The 24,673-nt window shown below is 50.7% G+C and overlaps 1 protein-coding gene across 2 annotated transcripts in view; it reads left to right on the top strand.

Moving 5' to 3' along the window:
• SHB (SH2 domain containing adaptor protein B) overlaps positions 1-24,673 on the top strand; it is a 135,968-nt gene that overhangs the window by 42,102 nt on the left and 69,193 nt on the right. For both annotated transcript variants that reach the window (XM_007089333.2, XM_042963968.1), the window contains exon 2: positions 7,418-7,538. In XM_007089333.2, coding sequence (XP_007089395.2) covers positions 7,418-7,538 — 121 coding nt within the window. The remainder of the gene's footprint in view (positions 1-7,417; positions 7,539-24,673) is intronic.

Raw genomic sequence — 24,673 nt, 5'->3', positions numbered from 1 at the left:
AACTCCCGGCCACTGGAAGCACTTGACCTCCAAGCATGAAAAGAGGGGCTTAGAACTTTGGGCAGAATTCTGAATTCTGCATGGCTGAATCAGACCTCAGAGGAAAGAAAGGGAACCAGTCCTAGGTCAGTGTGAAAAAGTGCTCCCCTCCATCTGATTTCCAGGAGTTGCCGCTGAATGCGAGAATGTAGCTAATTAATCTTCCCCAGATTAATTTCCTTGCCATGTCAGAAATGATTTATTGGTTCACCTGTAAGGAGAGTTGTCTATGATGGTTAAAGCCAGGGACCGGGAGAAATGAGCAAGGGGGTGCTTGCTTGCATCTCCACTTGGGGCATCTCCGCAGCCCCCTGTGTGTCCCAGCCTGGTTCTCTGGACCGCTCAGAGCCCTGGACGCAGTCTAGAGACCAGGAGCACGCTGCTGCCTCCCAGCACACAGGTGGGGTGGCCCCGGGGGTCCCACGAGGTTCTCTTCTTCTTAGCCAAGTGCCCCCGAGTGGGAGGTTCATCTTACCCAAAGCATAAAAGGAAAAAAAGGATTGTTCACAAACATTTTTCTTTTTGTGGTTGAGAACTCTGACAGCTATTGTCATGCCTAATTGCAGCTAGTTTTCTCTGTCACCACTGGAGCCTTGATGGGTTCTTCTTAGGTCTCTGTTTTGTCTTCTTCACTAAATCTCCACCCCTTGTGAGCAGAGACTCTGCCCAGCACTTAGCTCCATCCTGGGCCCCCAGAAGTTGCCACCATCGCCTTTTCTTTGTAAACTGCTGACGCGTCCCCAAATCATCTGTGTTTTCTCATCATAACATTCATGTGAAGCTGAGAAGCCAAGCCATCTTCTTGTTCAGTTCCACAGGTGAATTGATAAAACTCAGAGATAAAGCAGGCTGTCCAGAGTTACTCTGCAGGGCCGTCCCTGCTTGGTGATGTCCTTCCTTTCTGTGGTGCCATTTTCTGTGTATTTTCACGGCCCCAGGCAGCTGCTGCTGGTCAGCTTTGAGCTTTGGAAATATCGCCTACCTTGGTCACAGTGGGGGTTCTGCAAACAGCCACCCATCTAGGCGGTTCTGGAAGCTGAACTTCTGCTGCAGGGTGGCTGAATCTGTGCTAAGAAAACAGAGCACAGACAGGTGATAGCCGGTGAGCTGAGCTCTACCCAAAGCAGAAACCCACCTTGGCACCTCTGTTTGGACACTGAAATGGTAGGAACTCTGGTTTCCAGGCAGCATGCCCCTTTATGGCCGTTAGATGTCCTTTCTGACTCCCCGAGCTTGCTTCTATATAGTTTCTGGGTATGTGCAGAACATTTGTCCACTGTCTTTTTCTTAGACAGCCTGCTGGTCATTTGAAGCTGTCTCCAGACCCCAACATTTCAGTTTCTTTAATGTCATCTCTTAGTTGGCATGGCAACAGAGCCTCCATCATGGGGACATCATGCCTGCCAGGGTTTGTGTCATGGTGGATCTCAAAGGAGGACCAGGACTCCAGTCTGCCCAGTCCCCTACTGGGGGACAGAGGCAGGGAGCCTTCTGGCTGCTGCTGCCGCCACCTCATGCCCTGCATGCTGTTCGGTCACCTTCAAGGATCCCTCCTGACCTCCACAGTGAGAGAAGGAGCCAGGTTGCCTTGGGTGCTGTGTGGCTGTAAGCCAAGATAAGTGGACTCATGCTGTCCTTTCCTGTGCCCCCCACTCCCCACCTCCAAATGAATGGGAGGCCAGTCACACATCACACTGTATTTTCAGCAGGTGAATGATGTGTGTTGAATTATGATAGAGTCTGCACCCACTGCCTATATAAGGCACAGAGAGTATGTCCCATCTTAGCTGTTCTTTAAAGTGGCTCAATGCACAGGGACTTGGTCTTAACACAGTACTCTTGACCTTTGTGACGTGAGCCCTGCAGCTTTGCAGTCATATATAAACTGGAGGGAGCCACATCTTCAGCTATCACATTTCCAAAGGGGTCTGTGACCCACGAACTGTTAAGAAAACTTGTATAGTTTTAATGGCAAACTGGTGAGGAAACGGTCCGACTGGGACCATGTAGAACATTCCCAGGTGTGTTCAGATGCAGTTTGCTCTGGGGTAGAAGTCATGGGCCTGGAAAGAACCCAGGACCTCATGGGGTGCTGCCCCCTCACTTCCCAGGGAAAGAAAAGCAGCACAGAATGAGGGAGAATTCTCTTGCCTCGTCCAACAAGTGGTTGAGCTGGGGCAGCCCAATGCCACCAGTTCCCATAGGCAGCAGAGCTCGTGGAAGTGACCACATGGCTCAGAGGAGGTGCCCGTGGAGCAGAAGGGACAGCGTGGGTCACCCATTCCCAGAAGGTGGTGCTTTTCTGCCTCTCTTATCACGCCTTTTTTTTTTTTTTTTTTTTTTTAAAGCAGGGATGCCTCACGCTTTTCAGCAGTGGCTACTGTCCACAGTCCTGTCAGCTTTCCTGGGGCTGTGTGATCTCCCTGCAGAGTTTGCTGAGAGCCATGTTGACATGGCCTAAAAGGGTCTATGCTCCAGGACAGAGAACCTTGCACATCCTCATGGCCCAGTCTCCCCTCATGGGGCGGGGCAGGGCAAGGTCTTGCCTGGTAACCCTCTCCCCCCTGCCCAGGCTGTGTTGCTTCATCTGGGGCCAGCCCTCAGAATTACACAGGGAATGCCATTACCTCTACGTCTTAGATTCTGGAGATGGACCAAGGCATGTTGGGTCATCTCTTACTCTACTTAATCCCCAGGGAAGAAAGCAAGAGAGAGCTGAGTTTAACATTGACTTCTTACTTCAGTTTAATGAACAGGGCTGAGAAATACCTGGGGAAAGTGAAATTCCAGAGTAATATCTGGAGGTTTAGCTTTAGATTGGTGGGGAAGGGGGCTGGCTGTAGCTTAAAGCTTCTCAAACTTTCCTGGTAAGAATCACCTGGGTTACTTATTAAATATACAGATTATTGGGGCTAGGGATCTGTTTTTTTAACAAGCATTCCAGGCCATTCCTATCTCCAGGCAAGTTTGGGAAACAGTTTATCTACTGTACCAAAAATAGCCTATGAAAAGAGTGCTTTTTTAAGAAGTTTAATTTTGCATGTAACACATTAATAAGTTTTCCTTATTTGAAAAATACATTAACATTACAGGCAAATCTCCTTTGATTTCCTCTAACCACTCAATCTCAGGCCTTTGCTGCCCCAGAGGAGATATCTGTTTAAAGTTTATATCTCCCTAGAGATGCCCAACTGGCTCAGTCCATAGAGCATGTGACTCTTGATCTCAGGGTTGTGAGTTCACGCTCCATGTTGGGTGTAGAGATTACTTAAAAAATATATAAAATCTCTTTTTAAAAAAAGTTTATTTCTCCCTAGATCTTTTCCTTACATTAATAGAGCTTTCTGTTTCATTTTTCATAAGTAGGTATCATGTTGTATTTTATCATTCTACAACCTGCTTTCTTTCCATTCAAAGCTATGCTGTAGAGAACTATGTTAGTGCATGTAGAGCAACTGCTTTTTTTTTTTTTTAAACCTGCTGCATAATATTTCATAGCATGGAACTAGCATGGTTTATTTAGCAATTCCCCTATTGATGGGTATAGCAGGCGCTTACAGTTTCTTATTATTATGTGCTCCCATGAGCATCCTTACCTGGCTTCTTGTGCACATTTGGGAATAAATATCAAGAAATGAAATTGCTGGGTCAATCCATGTGCATTTTTGGATTTTCATGGGCTTTGCCAATAGCTGTCCCTTCAAAGAGGCTTTGCCAATTTACCTTTCCATTGAGAGCATGGGAAGAGGACCTGGCTCTCCCCACAGGTGTGGCTGTCTCAGAAAAGCATGTGGCCAAGTGTGGTCAAGTGGCAACACCCATCTTCCTCTAGTGCTTCCCTTTGGGCGTGAACAGGAAGACTACTTCCTATCACAAAGCAAAATTCCCAAGATAAAAACACCCAGGCCTCAGACTACTGGAAGGGAGGGACCAGTTTCACATAGCAGTGTGTGCAAACCAGAAAAGAGGGATGTGGAGCCAACTGCAGTCTGCAGCGAGCTCACAGAGCCTATTCATAAAGGCAGCAAGCATGGTGGAATTCTGAAACCCTCTGGGTTGCAGTGGGCTATTACAAAATGAGAATTTAAAGCAGGTCTCTCAAGGACCCCCATGAACCCACTGCTTTATAAGCCTGTGAAAGTCCTCTGGAGCACTGGGCTGACCTGAGGTCTCTAGTTTTGTTTGAAAGCAAGAAAAGCCTTGCCTAGGGTTTAGCCATAACCCTCTTCCTTTTTCGGAGATGGACCAGTGCACCCATCCCAGGAGGCCAAGAAGGCGATTGTGACCCACTGGTTGGACAGGCTCCAACAGCCCACCTTTCTGCTGCTGCTCAGCTGCATAGTGGAGTTGTGAGACCAGTAGGCTGGCCCCCTCTAAGCTCTGTGCCTGTGGGACCATGAGCAGGCCCAGGTCCGATGCCCAATGCCAGTCAGGTCTTCACCAATCCAAGATCGAAATCAAGGAAAACTTCTCACAAGCACAGGTAGCCTGACCTGCAGAGAAGTCCCGACTGGCTCCCTTTGGGTTGAATTGTTCTATTAGATTCAAGGACATTTTAAAGCAAAGCAGTGTCAGCCCCAGTAGGAATCCAAACCCACATCTGGGGAAACTGCTTCCCTTTTTTTTAACTCAGAAAATCAGCAACCTTCACTCAAGCCCCCTGCCAGCCCTCCTGACTTGCAGTGCGAGCTGGGCAATTGGGACAGCAGTTACACTGCTCAGTGCTTGTGGCCCAGGGCCTGTGGCAAGTTGCTCGGGCACTCTGGTTAACTGCCTGCTCAACTCTCCCAGCACCTGGTTAAACTTTTACTCCAAAAACCAGGACATGATTTTGCAAAAGGTCAGACAGCTCAGTAAGTGTTTGCCAAGTTTCAGGTTGCTCAAACCTCAGATTCCCTCCCCTCCACCAACCTCACTTTGAAGTTGGAAAGCAAATTGATTAAATATACATTTTAGGAACCTTCCGATTTGCTTCTTAAACTAACAATTCTAAACTTTTTTTTTTTCTAATGGAAGGATTTTCAACTGTCAGCAGGTATAACTGGAACCATATGTCAGCAGAGACCAGGGGCTTTTCCTGGTTTTAGGATTTGTAAATTCTTATTGAAACGGAAGTAAGCAGGGCAGGCAGCTGGGGGCCCCTTGACAACCTGAGCTCAGATCTCGTTTTAATTAGAAAATACAGATAGTGTCTGCTGAACTGAAGGCCTCCCAGAGCTCCTGTCCCAGGGCGAACAAAGATTTGGTTTATATCCTGCAAGCCTTCCCTGTTTGCAAATTACAGAGCACTTCCGAAAGGAGCTGGAATGTTGATTTCCAGATTACGGAGACTGCAGCCCACTCCCTCCCCTGTCTTCCCCTTCCTCAGCTAATCCCCCCAAAATAATTTGGTTTTCTTGGGGAAATATTTGCTCCCTTCCTGAAATAGATGGAGGATGTTCATGTTGAAAAGAGATGGTAAGGCTGTATGGAATAGATGTCATCCACATCAGGCTCATGGTTTTCTCCATTTGGACTTCTAGTTGCTTGAACTCTGAGACACAAAACCCTACACCAGATCAGCCTCTGAGCTGTTCTATTTGACAGTGGTTCACGTGTATAATTTTCTCCCTAATGTATTCTGCAAATGGTAGAGTAGAAATATCAAGTGAAAGACATTGCCAGACCCAGCGCTCCCCCCATCCCCATTTTCCCCCTGCCTGGTGTCATTTGAGCTCAGTGAGTCTCAAGAAAGGCCACGATTACAATGTCAGCATCTGGAAGTGTCCCCGCTGGGACTCTAAGCCTGTCCCACAGCCACAATGAAGCAGTGGCAGAGCAGTGGCAGTGGGGTCACACATACTCAGATTTCGGGCACTCCCGCCCTGGGTCATTCCCTGATAAGCTTGCTCTTGTTCAGGGAGCAGTGACTGCTATGTGCCATGCCTCCCATCAGCTCCCCCCTGCCCCCACCGGCCGCATGCCAGTGACAGGGCTGCTGCACGCTGTCCCTCCGCGGGCATCACATTCCTGGCAGCTGAAGGTCACTTGCTCCCTCTGCCAGGGCTGCTGCCACAAGCTGCCATTTACCAGGCAGACAAAGGGGGATTTTCCCTTCCCCTGGGTTTATAGGCCCCTCAAATGCTTTACATTCCAGGAGCTGGGAGAGAGAAGAGGCTCCTGTGGTTTCTAATTAAACCCACAATTTAAATAACAATTCATGTAACCCCAAGGGTTGAGAGAAATGCTAACCTATCCCCTCTCCAGAGAGGCAGCTGGGTGGCCTTGGCTGGGAGGCTGAGTACTTGCCCTTTGCCAGATGTGACCAAAGGGGCAAAGAACTCCACGGAGGTCACAGCAACTTTGCGGTGGGGCTAGGGTGCTGTGACAGGGAGTGGGTTTCCCCACTAGTAAGTGTGCCCCTTTATGAAGCTTAGAAAGTCAGAAATGGGAGGAAAAACTGCCATGTTTACTCTTAGCCCAAGAATTTTTACTCTCCTCCAGGGAAAATGTGGAACTTTGTCTCCAAAGTGTTCACATCCCAGATTCTCACGTGCTCCTAGGACTCCCCTCCCTGCCCCTGCTGCCTACCCCGAGGTGACTCTGTATTTGGTGGAACTTTGCTGTTTTGTGAAATGCTGACAAGTGAGGAGGCCGAGAGAACAGCCCTTAGAGGCAGAGGATATGGCTGAGGGTCTTAGTCAAGCCCCTTCCCTCTCTGGACCTCAGTTTCCCCATCTGTTACCGAAGAGTCTTCCAGTTTATTGCTTCCGAGCCCCTTTCTGACCATGGCAGTCTATGGGTCCCTGAGCTGCTTTTGTATTTTCTTTGGGTCTGCCTGGGGCCACGGTCATGTTTGCAGTGTGTTGATCTCACCAAATTGTTGTCTGATTACCCAAGGCATGCTTGTGTTCCAGATTGGGGGAAGATGGAACGCTGAACATAATTATCTCTAGGCAGGCTCTTCTAGGCCTCAGCCAGCACCAGGAGCATGTCAGCATCTCTAGGCTTTGCTATCTCATTTCCAACTTTCCTCTATTTCCATTCCATTAAATTGAGCAACTCGCATTCCCCAAAGACGCCCTCCAGGTCCTTGCCTTTGTGCTTCCCTACCCAGATGCCCTTCTGTTCTCATGGCTGTGCCCGGAACAGCCAGGCTGCCTGCTCAGAGGCCCCTCCCTTGTAAGGAGCACTGCCAGTGTGGGTCTCTTTGTTAGGGGTATGAGAATTGGAGTTCCCTAAGGGCAGGCACCAGCTCTTTCCTGTCTCCACCTCCCCCTCCTTGCTGGTATGAGGCAGGCTCCATTTATGTTTGTTGGAGCAAAGCCTGGTTGTGAACAGAAGTGAAGCAGAAAGCCAGAGGTGGATTCACACACTCCTGCCATCTTGCTCCCTGCAGGTGACCATTGCTGATGACTATTCTGATCCCTTCGATGCCAAGAATGATCTCAAGAACAAAGCAGGAAAGGGAGAGAGTGCTGGCTACATGGAGCCCTACGAGGCCCAGAGGATCATGACAGGTAAGCAGAGCTGCTGACACAGGGACTCAGCAGGGAGGCAGAGGGGCCGCTCCTGGCAGGTGCCCAGCCAGCCTCAGCAGGGGAAGGTTTGCACTTGCACCACGGGGGTTGGAGGATAGTGCTGTGTTGAATCTTCACTACAGTTCACCAGTTCATGTCTCACCTACATCAGGAAGAACCTGGCAGGGCACACGGAAAGTCCAGAAAAAGTACAGGGCACCAAGTAACAGTTACCCAAGGTAAGAACTAAAAAAATACAAAAGGAATTTCTGCTGAAGAAAAATACAGCTTTTGAGATCGAAAACTTAGCCTGGAGCTTCCTAGCAGCCAGGGCAATCAAAGAATCATGCTGGGTCATCTTACTTTCAGTACCTAGTAGAAGAAGGGGTGGGGGGGGGGACGGTGTTCGATCGTTGGGGACAAAATTATCCCTGGCCCCACACCAGGAAATCTTTGGCATGTAGCTGGAAGCAGCATTAAGTCCTCTGGTCTACATGGCAGGTTTATAGAAAATACAGAGACTTTCCCCACTGTGGCTGTTTTCCTGTTGGCCCCAGATGACGAAACCTTGTCCAGATAGTCATGTGGGACCCAGAAGAAAGTGGCTGTGTGTGCAGTACCCTGCTTAGGGCATCTTTAAGGAGTGAATGGTTATGAGGTGTCTGCCATCTCAGACCCTTGGCATGAGCAGGCAGTAGGGAGAAACCACACACGTGGGTCCTCCTGGCTCAGGAGGATGGTCCAGAGACAAAAGAATAGTCCTATGGATTGGCCCCCTGTGACCCCACACCGGGCAGGAACATGAACAGGGGTACCACATGAGACTAGAGTGCAGGAGGGTGGCCAGTAGCAGGTTGGGAGCCGCTTTGACTTTTGAGGCCTAGTGAATTGGTGCCCTGTGTGTCTTGGGATTTGGGTTACAGATGCCACTTTCTAAAGTGACCCTCTTATGGTTTGCTCAGTGTTCATGTCTTTGGGTACATTCTCTTGATTCCTCTCAAATTAGAAGAAGAAAGGGAAAGGAAGCAACATTGAGCACTTAGTGTATGCTGCGCCCATGCCGAGTGTAGCTCATAGGGTTGAGGAGACCGCATGCAACAATTGCTGAAAAATACGGGTACAAATCCAGACCCTGCCTCTAAGACTCTGCCTCATGCTCTCCCGTTCCTGGGTACTGATTCTCTGGCCACCAGTGTGGCCTCCAGAACACTTAGCCACTTTGCAAAAGGCTGAGGCAGGGAGTGATTAGGCCAGACTTCTGTAGGGCCTCCTGCTCTCTCCTGATCTCTCCTGGGAGAGTGGCCTCTGTGGGCAGCAAGAGGCAGAGAGCTGGGGCTGGCGCCTGGTGGAGGGGTAGCCTGCTCTCCTCCAGCGACTTAGGGAAACAGGTCTGCTGGTGGAATCTTGTTCACCTCAGGACTGTAGTGATACCCACTCCCGCTGCTACATGCCATCATCTCCACCAGGTTTGGTGAACTATCAGCTCTGTGGGAGCACCGGGGGCATGTCAGCCCAGGGTTAAAGGAGTGGTGGTTACAGGAATGACTTTGGGACCCTCTGCCACATTCAGATGTCAGGCAGCAAGGGATATTCAAGGCCACTTGAACCCAACAGCCTCATTTTATAGATGGGAAAACTGAGGCTACAAAGGGAGAGATACTTGCCTGAAGATACATAGTAAGTTGGTGGCAGAATGGCAAGTGTGGCCTGTGCTTGGCAGGGCAGTCTGTGGGGTGGAGTCCTGGAGGAAGTGTATGTTTGTGCTTGATGCTGGGGTATCCGGGACACAAGGAAATGGTGGGAGCCATCTGAGGCTGGAACCCCCGCCAGGCTCCAGGCTCTGTACTGGGCCCTTTGACATATATACTTTTAAGCCTCACCATGTCCCTGCAAAAGGAAGTAGTGTCTCACTTTACACATGAGGGAAACAGGACAAATCGCTTCCCTGGGGTCACACAGGTACAAGTGAGGGGCTCAGACCTACATCTGCAGAACATGGGACTGGGGTAGAAGGGCACATCTGGGAATCCAGACATTGTGGACACGGCTGTCTTTGGAATGGAGCTGGTTCCTCCTTGGTGCATCCGTGGACCTCAGTGTCAAGTAGCTGCTTAGCTGGACAGAACTGTTCTGTGGGACTTTGGCTTTTTAATAAGACACACCCACGGCAGCTAGGTCCAAGGCAGGGCGGTTTGATTTAATTAGAGATCTGTTAAGATCTTATGCATTCTGTCTCCAAAGAGTCATCCTTGTGTTTGCTGCTCTGCACTCTCTTCCTAGCTTACAGGCTATGCCCAAATTTACCCACATTTTCGGTTTCTAAGGAAATAGGTGATTAAACAGGACATTTTCTAGCTGTAACGACCTTACTGCAGCTCCCTTTGACTCAGAATTCTTTGTGTGTAACGTCATCGCTCTGACTGATGGCAGGGAGAGGGGGCTGGGGTGAGCCAGTGCTGTGTAAATGTTCTAGGAAGCAGCTCGTCAGGGGAGAGGGGGGCAGTGGATCACGGGGTGCATGCTATAACATTTACGTGTGCATGCAACTTCTAGGAACAGGGCAAGCGTCTTTGGTAGATAGGAATAACCCTGTTGGGAAGAGCATCCCCTCTCTGCCTGAGATGGCATACCTCTCTGTACTACTGCAGAAGGAACCCAGGTGGAATCAAGCAGATCTGAGATGGCCACTTGCCACCTGAATGACCTTGGGCCTCAGTTTCCCCGTGCAAAGCAGTAGTCTTAGAGCAGGCAGTTGGTCATACTTCTAGCTGTTTGGTTTGCAAACTGGCTGTTTGAGCTTTGGCAACACATTTTGTGCCTCTGTTTTTACCTATTTGTGGAGGTAGCTGCTAGGCTCTTGTACTTGTTTACAGCATTTGATGTGAATTCTTGTTGGATACTCACCATCACTCTTTCTTTCTTTCTTTCTTTCTTTCTTTCTTTCTTTCTTTCTTTCTTTCTTTTCTTTTCTTTCTTTCTTTCTTTCTTTCTTTCTTTCTTTCTTTCTTTCTTTCTTTCTTTAATGTTTACTTATTTTTGAGAGAGAGAGAGAGAGCAAGCATGCACAAGTTGGGGAGGGAGAGAGACAGACAGAAAGACAGAATTTAAAGCAGGCTCCAGGCTCCAAGCTGTCAGCTCAGAGCCCAACACGGGGCTTAAACCCACGAACAGTGAGATCATGACCTGAGCCAAAGTCGGACGCTTAATCTACTGAGCCATCCAGGCTCCCCTCACCATCACCCTTTAAAGTGTAGCTGCCCGTTTTACTGATGCAGAAACTGAGGCACAGAGAGGTTAAGTAAGTAGCCAGATAGTGAGTTGTGAGGCTGACTGTTGAGGCCCTATTTCAGCCACTGTGTAGGACGTTTTGTCCAGGGCCTGTGCAGCCCTGGGGTGCTGCAGCTTGATTTTCAGAACGCCCCTCCTACCCCGGATGACTCACACAGCCTGTGATTAGCTGATGGGGTTTTGTTCTTGCCTCCTTGACTCCATGCAGCGGGTGGATGGGGGAGGCTTTGGGGAGGTGTGCTTTTGTGAACAGAGAACTCACCCCAGCCCCACAGGCTGTGGTTGCAAAAGAGGGTGAGGAGAAGTGCACCTGTTTCCTCAGGGGCTCCTCTCACCTCTTCCCTCTGTCTGCCTCAGTTTCCCTCTCCATAGATTCCCCTTTGTATCACCCACAGGAATTAGGTTCTGGTTCAAGATGGAGGTGAAGCTCTCCACAGAACCTCACAACCCAAATGCCCATGAATTGCCTGGGCTTCGCTCTCTGCCCTCATTGCCTCTCTCATCCCAAAAGCAGCTTCAGAGGTAGCTCCTGAAAACCCGAGGGCTCTGTGGAACCCAGTGGGGAAGCTCGTGACCCAGTTCAAGCTTTCCTTTTTATAGGTAGAGAAACGGGCTCAAAAAAAGTCATAATCCTTTTGAGATGTTTTTGAACTTACCAATTAAATATGAAGCTGTCCTGTGAGGCAATGTGTTGCCCATCCCTAGAGGTATCCAGGCAGAGGCAAAACAGCCCACATTGAGAGATGACATAAAGATAGTCAAGTAACAGATGGGTGGTTGGCTCAAGCCACCCCTGAAGTCTGTGTCAACCGTGAGTTCCGAGATGTCATGATTCACTGTGCATTGCATCATCATTAGACACCTAAGACCAGGCCCGTGAAGGGAGTACCGGAGACCAGCTCTGAATAGGAAAGGATCTGGCAGCTTCCTTTGTCAGTGCCAGCCTGGCTTGTGCTAACTATACAGCCCTAATTCCCCTTTTCATCTTACACGACCCTTCTCTCAAGGTCAGATTCTGGCCTTGGCCTTTTCCATGCCATCTGGGCCTCAGTTTCCTTCCTGCACCAATGTCTTTGGTGTCCCCAGGCCAGCCCTCTGTCCAAAGCCCTACCTCATAGCCCATTCTTACCCTCTTCCCTGTGTCTTAACCCCAGGCTTGAGGGCCCCAGTCACATGGAGCCCTGCTGGTTTGGTGAGAAGGGCGCTGGGCTCCCAGTCAGGCTGACTCAGGTGCCTGGTGGGCCAAGATGCTTAGCCTCTTGATGGCCACAGTGTCCTCATTGTAAAATAGGGCACACAACACTGATGTGAGTCTCGGGTGGAAGAACATGCTCTTCACATGTGTATGAGAGTATTGTTATTGGGGAGCAAAGGGCCTATTTGGGCCTTCACTTGGTATTACGTACTATTGAGTTCTCTGGCCATTCCCTGTCGGGGTCCCTGCCCACCTGGAGGTAGGTGGCCAAATCAGCAGGATAGTGGAGCAGGTGGTCCTCAGGCCCTCTGCAGTGCATTTGGTCAGCCGAACCTGGAGCCCTTGCCCTGCCCTGTTGTGTTGGAGACTTGACCATGTAAACTAGGCACATACTGTCACTGCCTTTAGGAATATCTATGAAGAAGGGAGACAGGCATGGACCCAGGTGGTCAGTGGTGGGTGCGTGGAGATGAGTGGGTCAATCTCCAGGAGCTCAGAGGAGGGGTGAAGGCTTCCGGTTTAGGCAATCCAAGTGAGATGGGAGGGGAGAGGTGGTAGGAGGTAGTGATAAGAGCTGGGTCTGGCAGCCCAGGCAGAGGGAAGGGCTTGAGCAAAGGCATGGAGGCAGGCGTGGGATCTTTCTGCTGGGGAGGAGTGGCAGGAAATGAGGCTTTTGATAGGATAATGATAGGAAAAGCACGTGGGGCAGGAGCTTAGTATAAAGACTGATTGGGTCATGAAACTCTAGTTGACCTAAAGGTGCAGAATATTTCTCAACTGGGACCCTTTCTCCCCAGGCTTTCAGCCCAGAAGTTCTCAGAGGTACCCAAGGTAGTGGTGGTGATTGGGATGGATGGTGGCCATTCACTTTTACAGAAAGGCTTCTGTGTGTGCCAGGCACTTCCCCAAGGACTTAACCATGATTAGCTCATTTATTTATTTTTTTAATGTTTACTTATTTTTGAGAGAGAGAGGGGGGGAGTGCACCAGGGAGGGCAGAGAGAGGGGGATACAGAGGATCCAAAGTGGCCTCTGTGCTGACAGCAGAGGACCCGATATGGGGCTCGAACTCACAAACCGTGAGATCATGACCTGAGCTGAAGTCGGATGCTTAACTGACGGAGCCACCCAGGTGCCCCATAACCATGATTAGCTCATTTAATCCTCACAAGGAGCCTGTAAGGTAGAGGTACTTCCAGCATCCCCATTTTACAGACAAATCTACTGAGTCTCAGAAAGGTTAAATAAGCAGCAAAAGTAGTGCCCTTAGCTGCAGCTAAAGCACTTACATCTGTCCTGTACTCCCAAAGGGTCTACAGAAATAACTGGGAATTGTACCATTACTTAGGCCCCTTTTTTAGGTCTGATTCCCCCCACCCTAACATCCTTTAAAAAATTGTTCAAAGTATCATTTTGCAGGATGAATCACATAAACATTACTTGAAAGCATTTTCCCATAATTTTTATTATTATAAGCAATTACACATTAAAAAGTCTTTAGCATGTTTTTATTGTTAAATCAACTTTATAGCATAATAAGAGGAATTTAAAAGTAAACCGTTTCACACAGAACCCCGCTGCCTAGATGTGGCTGTTTTCCTTGCTCACAACTTGCCTTCTGCCCATTTTTCTCCTATATGCTAGTAGGTACCGTCAGATAAAGCCAGTCACAATTTTTTTTTAAATTTTTTTAAATGTTTTTATTTATTTTTGAGACAGAGAGAGACAGAGCATGAGCAGGGGAGGGACAGAGAGAGAGGGAGACACAGAATCTGAAACAGGCTGTAGGCTCTGAGCCGTCAGCACAGAGCCCGACACAGGGCTCAAACTTATGGACTGTGAGATCATGACCCAAGCTGAAGTTGGACGCTTAACCGACTGAGCCACCCAGGCACCCCAAGCCAGTCACAAATTTTAAAGGCAAGGGGGTGGGGGGAGGGACATCCTTTTGTATCTTCTCATCCTCTGGTACAGCGTCTTCTAGTGGCAGTGCGCTTTCTGAATGATGGTATGTACCAAGTTCAAGTGTCTGTGTTCTGGCTGTGGCATGTTTCAGGAGGAAGGAGGCAGACAATGTGAGTCTGGCTCTGCCCTGGTCTACTGTGTGACCTGAGGCAGGTTGCTTTTCCTCTCTGGGCCTTCATTCCTTCATCTGGGAAATCAGATTTTGCCTTCTTCCCTGGGCACCATGAGGGCCTTTATAAATTCTTAGGTTCCCTACTCCTGTGGTCACACTGGGCTTCTCCATCCTGGTCAGGACTGTACGTCCTTTCACCCCACCCCCATTACTTCCACGTGGCACCAGCCCAAATCTTGCCTGACACCCTCCCAGGAGCGTGCATACTGCACTCTCTGCTCTCAGGACAGACAGAGCTGAGAGCTACAGGTCTGCACCTTGAAAGACCAGCAAACGCTTCTCAGAGTCTTGACTAGGTGTCCAGGAGGTCATTTCTGGCCACCCCACCTGAGATTTCCACCTTCCTCGTGTGTTTGACACCATCTCTGCCCCCTAATTCCAGGCAGTGCTGTTCTCCTTCCCTGTTATTCCAGTGGCTAAGAAAGTAAAGGGCCTTTCTGTCTGGGCCCCTGAGTCTAGGCCCTTCCCAGCTCTGCAGTTCCTGTGGACTCTGCTCCCAGAATGTCCACGTATTGTGTCTTCCTCACCTCACCTGCTCTGCGCAGCTCTGCTCCCCAAACCATCCCCACGACCCCTCACTTTCACTCCCCTCCCACCCACCTGCCTCGCCCCCTGCAGGCCCTGTGCTTCACACCCCGCCCCCTCCCTGCTGCCCTCTCTCCATGCCGCTCCAGGCTTCAGCCTGCCCTGGTGGTCACAGCCCTCCCTGAGCTTGGGAGCTGTCAGGATAGAACTTTCCTTGAAGAGCAGTCCTTTTCACCCAGCATCCTCTTTCTGCTTGAGGCGCAGAGAGGAGCACGAGCTGGCCAATGTCACACAGCAGCGGGCTGCAGAGTGGGTCTCCTGACTTCTAACCTAGGGCTCCTGGGCCTTGTTTTGAAACCTGCCCTTCCACCCTCTTGCCTGGCTTGTCATGGACTGTGCAGAGTTCCCTGGCTGGTCTGTCATTTACCAGAATGACCTACCTACCGGATGGGAAGGAGATAATCAAGTGTAAATAGATTTTGTATTAGTCACCCAGTGGCTTTCCTGTTGTTGAGAAACAGCCGGGCTCACACACCCAGCCCAGTGGTGCTCACCTGAGGAGCTCTAGGCCTGGGAAGCAGTGAGCTGGGGGAGTAGAATGCTGAGCAGGACTGAGAGCAAAGAGCAGGGTAGCCTGGGTTTCCATGGTGACCACTGGGCCCACTCCAGCAGCCACTTTCCTATTCTCTCACTCCACCTGGCACCTATCCCTTTGGCACTACCCACCCCCTCCAACCCCGACATCCTAATCCCCTCACCCCCCTGCCCCCCTGCCCAAAGCTTGCCCACCTTTTCAGGAAAGTTGCAACAGGACCGGGACAGGCCTCAGAAAGCTGACATTTATTGGCAGCACACCTGCTGTGTGCCAGACATTTGTCCCTGGTGCCCCCCATCACAGGGGGGAGGTTGACAAGGATTGATATCTGTTGTATAAAACAGGCAGAGAAGAACGTCACTGGCAAGAGACAGAGGAAGGGGTAGTACTGTCCCCTGAAGACCAGTATAGACCGCATAGAAAGGGTGGCATTGAGCAAGGCCACACTTAAGGTCTTGACTCAAAATGGCCTTTCCTGTAAGGCCTTCCCTGGCCACTTATCTTAAATTTCAACCCACTCTCAACACTTCCCACCCTGTTTCTCTGTTTTATTGTGTTCCTTAATACTGGTTACCATTTAGCATACTACATATTTCACTTATCCTTCATCTTGTGTTTATAATCTGTCTACCACTAAGACGTGGCTTAACTAGGGGAGAACTTTGTTCCCTGCTGGAACCTCAGGACTAAAGCAGTACCTGGCACAACGCTGGTGCTCAGTAAATAGTTGTTGAATGGATGAGCATGTTAATTAATTCTAGGGACCCAGGGCTGATGCACAGACATGCTGGGTCCCCCTCAGGATCCCAGAGACCTCCCATCCTCCTCTGAAGATTGCCATATCTGGAAAGTCTGAGTGTAACCAGACTGCTAAATGGGTGGGGGAGTTGGGGAAGAAGCTGGTTTGGCCTTTGGGTGGGAGTCAGGCCGGTGACCCTTGTGCCTTGCTCTGTCTCAGAGACCTGTTCTGTGTCCATGCTGGAGGACTGCATGGGGGTGTCTGGTCATGCCTCTTTTCCCTGCCTCCCTCTCTGGGCTGAGAGCTCCTTGAAAGAAAGGACTGGGTCTCACCCATCTTCATTTCTCTTCTGGGCCCAGTAAATATTCACCAATGCAATGACTGAGTGTAAGAATAAAAGTCTATATGGAGAATAAATGAAAGAAAAGGAAGCAAACAGTAAACAGTTACCTGCTGTAAACAGCCTTTCCCACTTTGCCAAGAACTGCTTGCCTAAAGTCACGGGGCCTTAGGGAACAAAGTGTGATGCATTCAGTCACTGCATGGCTGTTTGTGAGTATCTGCTATGTGCTGCTGTGTACACGTACTGTGTTCTGGGAGCTGTGCAGTGGACAGAACAAAGTCCCTGTTCTCATGAAGCTTATATACTTCAGCATCAAGGGGAAAGTGTTATTGAACTGTGATTCCTATAAACTCATTTCTGGGAGTGCTGGGACAGGAAGGTCTGTATCCAAGACACTGCCGCCTCCCCTGATCACAGCAGCTCTAGGTTATCGAGGCCTAGAAGTTAGAATCTTGCTCAAAGTCAAGAGCAGAGTGGAGACTTGTCCCCAAGGCCCTGGCCACCCTCAGGAGGCAGGATGGTCTCCATGATGTCTTTGGGGGATGAGGGGCACAGCCTTGACCCAGTGGCTGGCAGTGGTATTCCTCTCTTTCCCTAACATTGGTGCAGGCCAAGACTCTGGGGGTCGCCATGGAATTTTCTAGAGCAGTGAGTATCATCCTGTGCTGTGGCACCCAGCCTCATAGGTGTGAGGGCCCACAGTGCTAATTGCAGTATCCTGCTGGACACTTGGCAGTGAGGGCCCAGGCCCCCAGGAAATCAGCCCCTAAAGCCTTTTCTTTCCTGGCAGCTATGAAAGAAGTCAGCATTCTCCTAAAGGTAGAAATAAAGGAACAGGAACTGGAAATAGAGGAGCTCACCTCCCCACCTTTGCCCTTTGCCTTTCAGAATCCCAGAGACACGTTAAAAGATCTGAAGGCACAGAAACTGTTGATAATGCCCATCCAGAAATAGACTAGGGAGACTTGTGTGGATCAGCAGCCTAGCTCCTGGCATCCTTCAGCCACCCTACAGCACCCTGTGCAGGGGGCAGACCTAGGAGGCTGTGGGGAAGCACTGCCTGTTCCTGAGCAGAGGTGTGAAAGTGTTAGGAAGTTGTTCAGGAAGTTATGCCTGCCTGGGTGCGTAGGATGGATTAGAGCCGAGAGAAGCCAGAGGCAGGGGGACTGGTTCTGTGGCTGTGTGGCTACAACAGTCATCTAGGCCAAGGGGTGGGGTGAAAGAGCCTGTCAGCCATTGAGGTGCAGTGGATGAGAGAGAGGGAGGAGCTGGGATTCTGGTGAGTGATGAGAGTGTCAGTTACCCCAGAAGGGGAAGGACAGTTCTTGGGCAGAAGTCAGTGGGTTCAGATGTGGACACTTTTGCATTCAGATGTTCAAGAGGGTCCTGGAGTCAGGTCAGAGGGGGGCCCTAAAGTGCTCCCAGTGCCCTGGGGAGAGGAGCTGGTTTGCAAGGGCTGTCCAAGGAGACCACAGGCCACAGTTCCTGCCCCTCCAGAAGTCTGAAGAAGGAGATTCAGTGATTTGCCCCACACCCTATTATTTGACTAATTAATTAGTACTCTCCTCTAACTCGGGCTCAGGCTGGCTTTCTGGAAGCTTATAGGGATGACAGAGGGCTGTATTTAAGGGTGCCTTTTGTAGATTATGCCAGGAATCTCCCTAAGGCTCTAGGAGGGAGCAGTATGATTATTTCCATTTTGCAGGTCAGAAAGCTGAGTCATGGAGGCTGACTGGAACCGTGCCCCATTCTGGACCCCCCTCTCCCTCCAGGGCCTCTGCCTGGATGTATGAGGGAGGGGTGCTGAGCAACAACAGGTTTGCTGGGGGGTTTTTATGCAGCCCTTCCACCTCCGGGGTAACTTGGCAGGTGTCTGAGGTTCAGTTCCCACCGTCACCTCCTCCCCCTCCTCCCCCTCCTCCCCCTCCTCCCCCTCCTCCCCCTCCTCCCCCTCCTCTCCCTCCTCTCCCTCCTCTCTCTCCTCCTCTTTCTGCCTTTCAGCTCTCTCTCACCTGGCTTGGTCCAGGTGTTTTAATGTGGTACACTGCCTCAGGTCCTTTCCCCTAACAGGCAGCATGAGCATAAATAAGGAGAAGGCCGCTTCTGTCTCTTCCAGAGCACAGGCTTGTAATTATACCTGGCAACCTAAAAAATGATGCACTGGGAGAAGGTCATCTCCCAGGGCCTGAGCTTCATTGTGGGTCCTCCCTGTTGTAGCTACCACGATCACTCTCTGCATAATCACGCTGATACAGCACTCAGTGCACTACATCGTAATTCATCTGCCAGCCTGGGGGCTACCTGGAGGGTAACGACCACAGGGCTTAGAACTCTTCCCCCAGACTGTCGGCGCCCAGTGTTTGAGATACTGGCCCAGACCTTTCCAGCAAAGAATGTCCCCAGGTCAGAACTTGCTGGTTCTGGTAGAGTGTTGTGCAAATGATCGTAAACTCTTCCCTGAAGATTAAAGGCTATCTGGGACTTGAACTGGGTGTCATTGCCTCCCTAGCCAGCTTACCTCTCAGTCCTTGCCAGCAGGTCCACATGCTCCTCCCTTGGGTCCTGGGCTCACCTGTGCCTCTGTAGGCTCACACCTGTCACCAGGCCTTGAGTCCCTATGAAGGGACTGGCACATACACACATGTCCCTGAGCCCCAACCACTGAGCCCTCCGTGAAGCCACCTTATCTAGCATCCCATTACCAGATTGGGGGTCCTTTCAAGTCGGCGCGATCCTTGTTGCCCTCCTGTGGCCCCCGTGTCACCACCTTCCCCTCCTTGTTCCCCCCCCACCCCAGCCGAGTGTCTGATCCCTATTCGTCTTCAGCTGTCACACTTTTCTTCAGACTAGCATCTTGCCTGCGAAAGCTGGGACAACCTCTGACCTGACCCCACATGACCTTTCCAGCCAACAGTCCTGGCACATAGTGGGAGTGGGAGAGAGTTTCTCCTGTTGATTTCTTCCTTGCTTGGCTCCATCTTGGTATCTTTGTTCACATTCTGCCCTTCCCTTCTAAAACCTGCCCGGCCTGCCAGCTTTGGATAACCTTCCCTTGAAGCCCTTCTGCATGCTTCTGCCCTCACAGCCCTGCTTCTTGGCCCCACAGATACAACCAGAACTGGACCGGTTAGCATTCAGTCATGAACCTGGCCTCGAGAGCACCCATCCTCAGCCTCCCCAAGGCCCAGGCAAGGCCGTTGCTGGGATTGTTTCCATTTCACTGATGAGAAAGCAGGATTAGAGGCCTGAGCAACTGTTCCGGTCACAAGAGAGGATTTCTGGTGTCCTGGGAGCTGTGTTCCAAAAGCCAGGTCAGGTAGGGTAGGGGTAGGATCCTTGGCTGAGGGAACTCCATGGGTCTGAGCATGGTAGAGACAGGGACAGGCAGCTGTGGGGTCAGACGGGCTGGCTCCATGGGGGCCAGATCCTGCCCTCCTGAGTAACAAAGAGCAGAAGCCTAAAGTGGGACAGGGGCCATAGCGGCAATAACTTTACAACCTAGCTGAACTGAAAAATAGTCAAGGTAGCTTTGCCCAGCATCTGTTGAGCCCCTGCTGTGCCAGGAGGCAGATCCCACCTGGGCCTTGCCCCTAGGAGGGTCATTCTCATAGAAGAAGGTGGCCATGTGATGTGTAGTGGTAGTCAGTTTTTGAGGTAAGTCAGGTGTGGGCATAGGAGCCTGTACCTGGGAGCTGCGGGGGCGGGCATTGTCTGCCCTGCTTGGGTCCGGGGATGTGGGTCAGAAGAGAACTTCACCTGGACACTGGGCTGGCGAGGATGGTAGGAACAGAGGCAGCGAGGGGTGTGGCCCAGCCCCATGTTCTAAAGGTAGACCTGGAAGGAAGAGCTGCTGGACCGGCCTCACCAGGACCCCAGGGGGCCCCTGTGTTGTACCAAGGAGACCTTATCATTGAGAAAATCTCCCACCCGGGACAGGTGCTTATGAGGCTGTTGGCTCGCCCACCTCTGCCCCATCCCCAGCTCTACCCAGGCTGCCATGGAAAGGAGCCTTGTCGAATTGAGCCTCAAAGGAAACTAGGCAATGTTTCCATTATTTTCATAATTTACACCCAGAGATTAGGAGGAAAGGTTTGTTATTAATGTACTCAGCCTGGTTACCCCCTAGACTTGAAACCAATTTTTTTATGTGGACCAAGATTTGCTGTAAATTCCCGAGGCTCCCGGTGCTAATGAAAAGCTCTGGGCTGCCCTTTGGGCCCCAGCCCCATGCTCCACGCTCAGTCCCAAACATTGGCAGAGGTGGGGAGTCTCTGGGGCTGAGGCTGAGCTGGGATTGCCTGTGGTTCCGTCAAACTTTCGGGCCTCACAGCCTCCGCGAGGACTTGATGCCATGTTCTAGAGTCCCCGGAGCTAGTGCTGCTGACTCTGGCCTGAGCTGTGTGTGGTGCTGTTGGGAAAGCTTACACTCAGGTGGTAAAACCTTTCCACTCTCCGGAAATCTTCCTTCATAGAGTGAGGAGTTTGGAGCCAGGACTATGTGGCTGCCCCCTTGTTTTATCGCTGAAGAAACAGAAGGCATGGGGGCGTGGGGGGGGGCTGTCTGGGCAGGGCTGGAGAGGGCAAGTCCTTGCCCAGGCCTGCCTTTGGTCCCCACCATGTGGTTCCGTAACTGTTCAAAGCTTCCCGCAGCCAGTGTCCCCTTGCTTCTGGGGAGTTCATTACCTAGAAACGACCTGTCTTCTCTCCTTTGTGAACTCCTGGGGCTTTGCAGTGGCTCACACCCTTGGGAGTTGTCACCCCTGTCCAGTCATGGGGAAGTGTGAAGCATACCCTCCGCCCGCCTCCCCTCCGTGGATGCCCCATCTTGGTGGGTCCATCTCTCTGCCGCCAGGGCCTCATCTGCGGGGAGTGATGTATTTTCCCTTCCGAGGCTTAAGAGTCCAAGGGAGGCATTTTAGTTTCGGGAAATCTGTTGGTCTGCATATATTTCTTTTTTTTTTTTTTTAACATGAAATTTATCGTCAAATTGGTTTCCATACAACACCCAGTGCTCATCCCAACAGGTGCCCTGCTCAATATTTCTAATTAATATTGTCAAATTAGTTGGCTTTCCTTTAATTTTTCTAGGACCTCGGCTATCAGTTATATGTGTGGGGTTATTGTCATATCAGTTAATGTTTACTTTTCCTTTTACTGAGCGCTTTCTCAGACATTATCTCATTTCATCCTCAGAACAACCCTGGAGGCAGCCCTGTTCTCCTTGTTTGTAAGACAGCTGAGAAACTAAAACCAGAACATCAGGGCAGCCCACACAGGGTCACCCAGCAGCAGGCCCAAGGTATGAGCTCCAGTCTCAGGACTCCCAAGTCCAGTGCTCCTTTTGCTGTATCCCCTCAGTCTCTGAGCCAGATCTTGCGGGGAGGGGTCGAGAGATTAAAGACAGTCACAGAAGCTCCTGCCCTCCAGAGCTCACAGAATGGGAGGGAAGGGAACCTCTTATCTACAGAGGTTTTGGTGGCTACATGTGGGAAACTGCCAAAGTCCTTAAGTCCTTGGTGGACACTGGGAGAGAGAGCCCTGTGTGCCAGCCAGTCCTGCTCTCAGGTCAGGGACTGCCTGTTGCTTCTGTGTCCCCAGCAAGGGAGGACTGCAGAGGACCCAGCTCAGAGAGTATCCAGCCCAACTCTCCTGGACCAAGCTTCCAGGTAAAGCATCCAAAGAGCTAGGCCCACACAAGCCACCCTCAGCAACAGGATAGAGCTGCGCAGGCTCTTCCCATCCACAAAGAGCCTTGTGTGTTTTCGCACACAGGGCAAGAAAGCCGCAGTCGTGTCTGGAAAGAGCCCCGGGTTTGACACTAGACACAGAGCTATAATTATCATCTTTAATTACACGACAGAGCCTCTGCCAGGGAAACGTGCTTGACGATTATCTCCTCTCCTGACAAGGGTGGTTCCGTCTGCCTTTATAAGTACTGACATAAACATACACGCTCACTTGAGATTTCAAAATTATAAAGGGCCATTTCAGAGTTGCCTGCCGAGGACCTCAGGTTTCTTTTCCAGGAGAATTGGGTGAGCCAGGAATAAGCCATGCAAATGCTTTCTTGCCTACTGCTGAAAAAATAGTGCCTGTTTACCTCTGAGTTGACTTGATCTCTAAAACTTCAAGAAAATAACAAGCCTTTTCCTGAAGACTTAAAAAAAAAACAAGGAGAACAAAAATCTATGTAATAGTAATGCTGTGTTCACGTTGACACACTGAGTCAATCTGTGCTCCTTTGATTTTCACACACCCCCCCACCCCGGGAGGTAGACCAGGCCTGTGATGCCATCCCTGTTCTGTAGGGGGGATAGGAAGGCTCAGAGAGGGTAAGGGACACCCCTTTAGCCCCCACAAGCCAGGCTTCCATGCTCACAGGGCAGTTTTTGTGGTTCATTTTGTAAGCTCCCCCTACCCTCGACTTACTCTGGGGCCCAAGTCTAGTGAGTAAAGTTTGGAAGGCAAATGGCACTTGAGTCCCCAGGTGGACTGTACAGGTTAGCTGTGAGCTGTGGGCAGAATTGGTCTGCTGGGCTTCAAAGCAGGCCCACCAGGGCAGGGGACACAGTGTAGGAGGCTCAGTGGGACACCTGCTATGCCATCTCTCCCCAACTGCTCTCCCAGAGGCTCCTCACCACAGCCACTCTCTTAAGACTTAAGGAGTGTCACCTGCCCACCACCCTGGGCCAAGGTGAAAGACAAGCTGCCCTCAACACCCATGAGTACAGGGCCTCCTGACATCCATTTGTACCATAGTCACATGGGAAGTGAGGGTGAAGTGGGTGGGCAGTGTTGAGAATGCAGGTCCCTAGGCCCTGCCCCTTACAGGCTCTCAGTGGAGTCTAGGGACCTGCGTTTTAATACAGGGCTCCATGATTATGGAACAGACGGTCCCATGGTTTGAGAGGCCCTGCTTTAGCCTGGGGTCTCCTCAAATTCTTGAAGCCCTGGTCCCTTCTTCCGGCTGCATCATTCTCCCTGACTTCTTGGCTCATTCTCTTTCTTCCTCCATTGCAAGGGCATGGACATCCATTCTGTTGTCTCCTTGACATTCCACATACACATCCTGAGCACCTGGGGCTGCAGAGAGGCGCAGAAATCCTCACCCTGTGAGTATGGGCCGAGAGTGTGGGAGTGAGGGCCCAGCTTTGCAAGACCATCTTGTTAGCTTCGCAGAACTGCGATCTTACAGCTAGAACCGTGTAAATCTTTGAATGACCAAATAGAGCAGGGCTGGGTGCAGGGTGGGGTGTGGTTAGGGGTAAGAATCTCACCATCTCAGCAGCTCATCCCAACTCATCCACTGATTCCTGGTTTGAGTGTGGGTAAGGCGCTGCCTATGCCTCTCTTGGGCCTTAGTATCCCCGTCTTTAAAGTCAGAGTTCCAACCTGATCCTGAGGTGACTTTAGTGCTGACCTATTCCAGTGGTGTCAGTAGTAGCAGTAAGACATCTGGAGCCCTCAGTTCCTACTAAGCTCAGGGACAGGAACTCCCGCAAACAAAAAGCCTTTCGTGTGCTGACCGTTGCATTTGGCTAAGTCTATGGGTATCTTTCTGATCAGGTGACAGTATTGGCAGATTCCACCCAGCACCCTGGAAACTTGTTTCTGAGCTAAAGTCACGCTTGACTCCCTAGGGGATCTTTTCACAGAAGCCTGCTTCCAAATGGAGCATAATTTCACTGTGCCCACTTAAAAAAATTTTTTTTTCTTATATATTTTAAAGAGCTGTCATTTTGTACATGCATCATCCTAGTAAACAGGAGCAGCCCTTCAGCTTCTGGAAACCCCATTAAGTGCAGCAGTGTCTTTCTTCCTCACAGGGCAGCTCTCAAAGAGGGAAGCCAGATAGGGAAGGTTCAAGGACCAAGTAAGGGGCTCCCCCTTCACTGTCACCAGATGATTTTCCCAGGCATGGTCTTTATTATTTTCCTGCTCAGAGACCTTCAGTGGGTCCCACAGATCCAAGTGCAGACTTTCTAGGCCTTGCTCAAGCCTCACCTTCCTCTGCATCCAGGGTTCCAGGCAGCACCCCCAACGGCTTCCTGCTCCCCTGGGTCAATTCTCAATGTCAGCTCCTCCCAGGAGCCTTCCCCAGATTCCTCACTCCCACCGCTTGCTGAATACTTCTCTTCCCTCTCTCTCATTCTTTCTCTTGCTTCTGAGTCCCAGGCCAGCCTCTTGTCTCCACCAGCAGCATGGGCAAGGCCTGAGTGACTCAGTCGGCTCCTCAGAGCCCAGCACGAGGCTTGGCACTTGGGCAGAGCTCGTTGAAATGGGATGAAAATGAGCTTCTCCTCTGCATCCGTC

This window comes from Panthera tigris, chromosome D4 (genome assembly GCF_018350195.1).
Source record: "Panthera tigris isolate Pti1 chromosome D4, P.tigris_Pti1_mat1.1, whole genome shotgun sequence".
NCBI classification, from domain to species: domain Eukaryota; kingdom Metazoa; phylum Chordata; class Mammalia; order Carnivora; family Felidae; genus Panthera; species Panthera tigris.
Note: the sequence above shows the minus strand (reverse complement) of the source record. Positions and strands in the feature narration are given on the sequence as shown.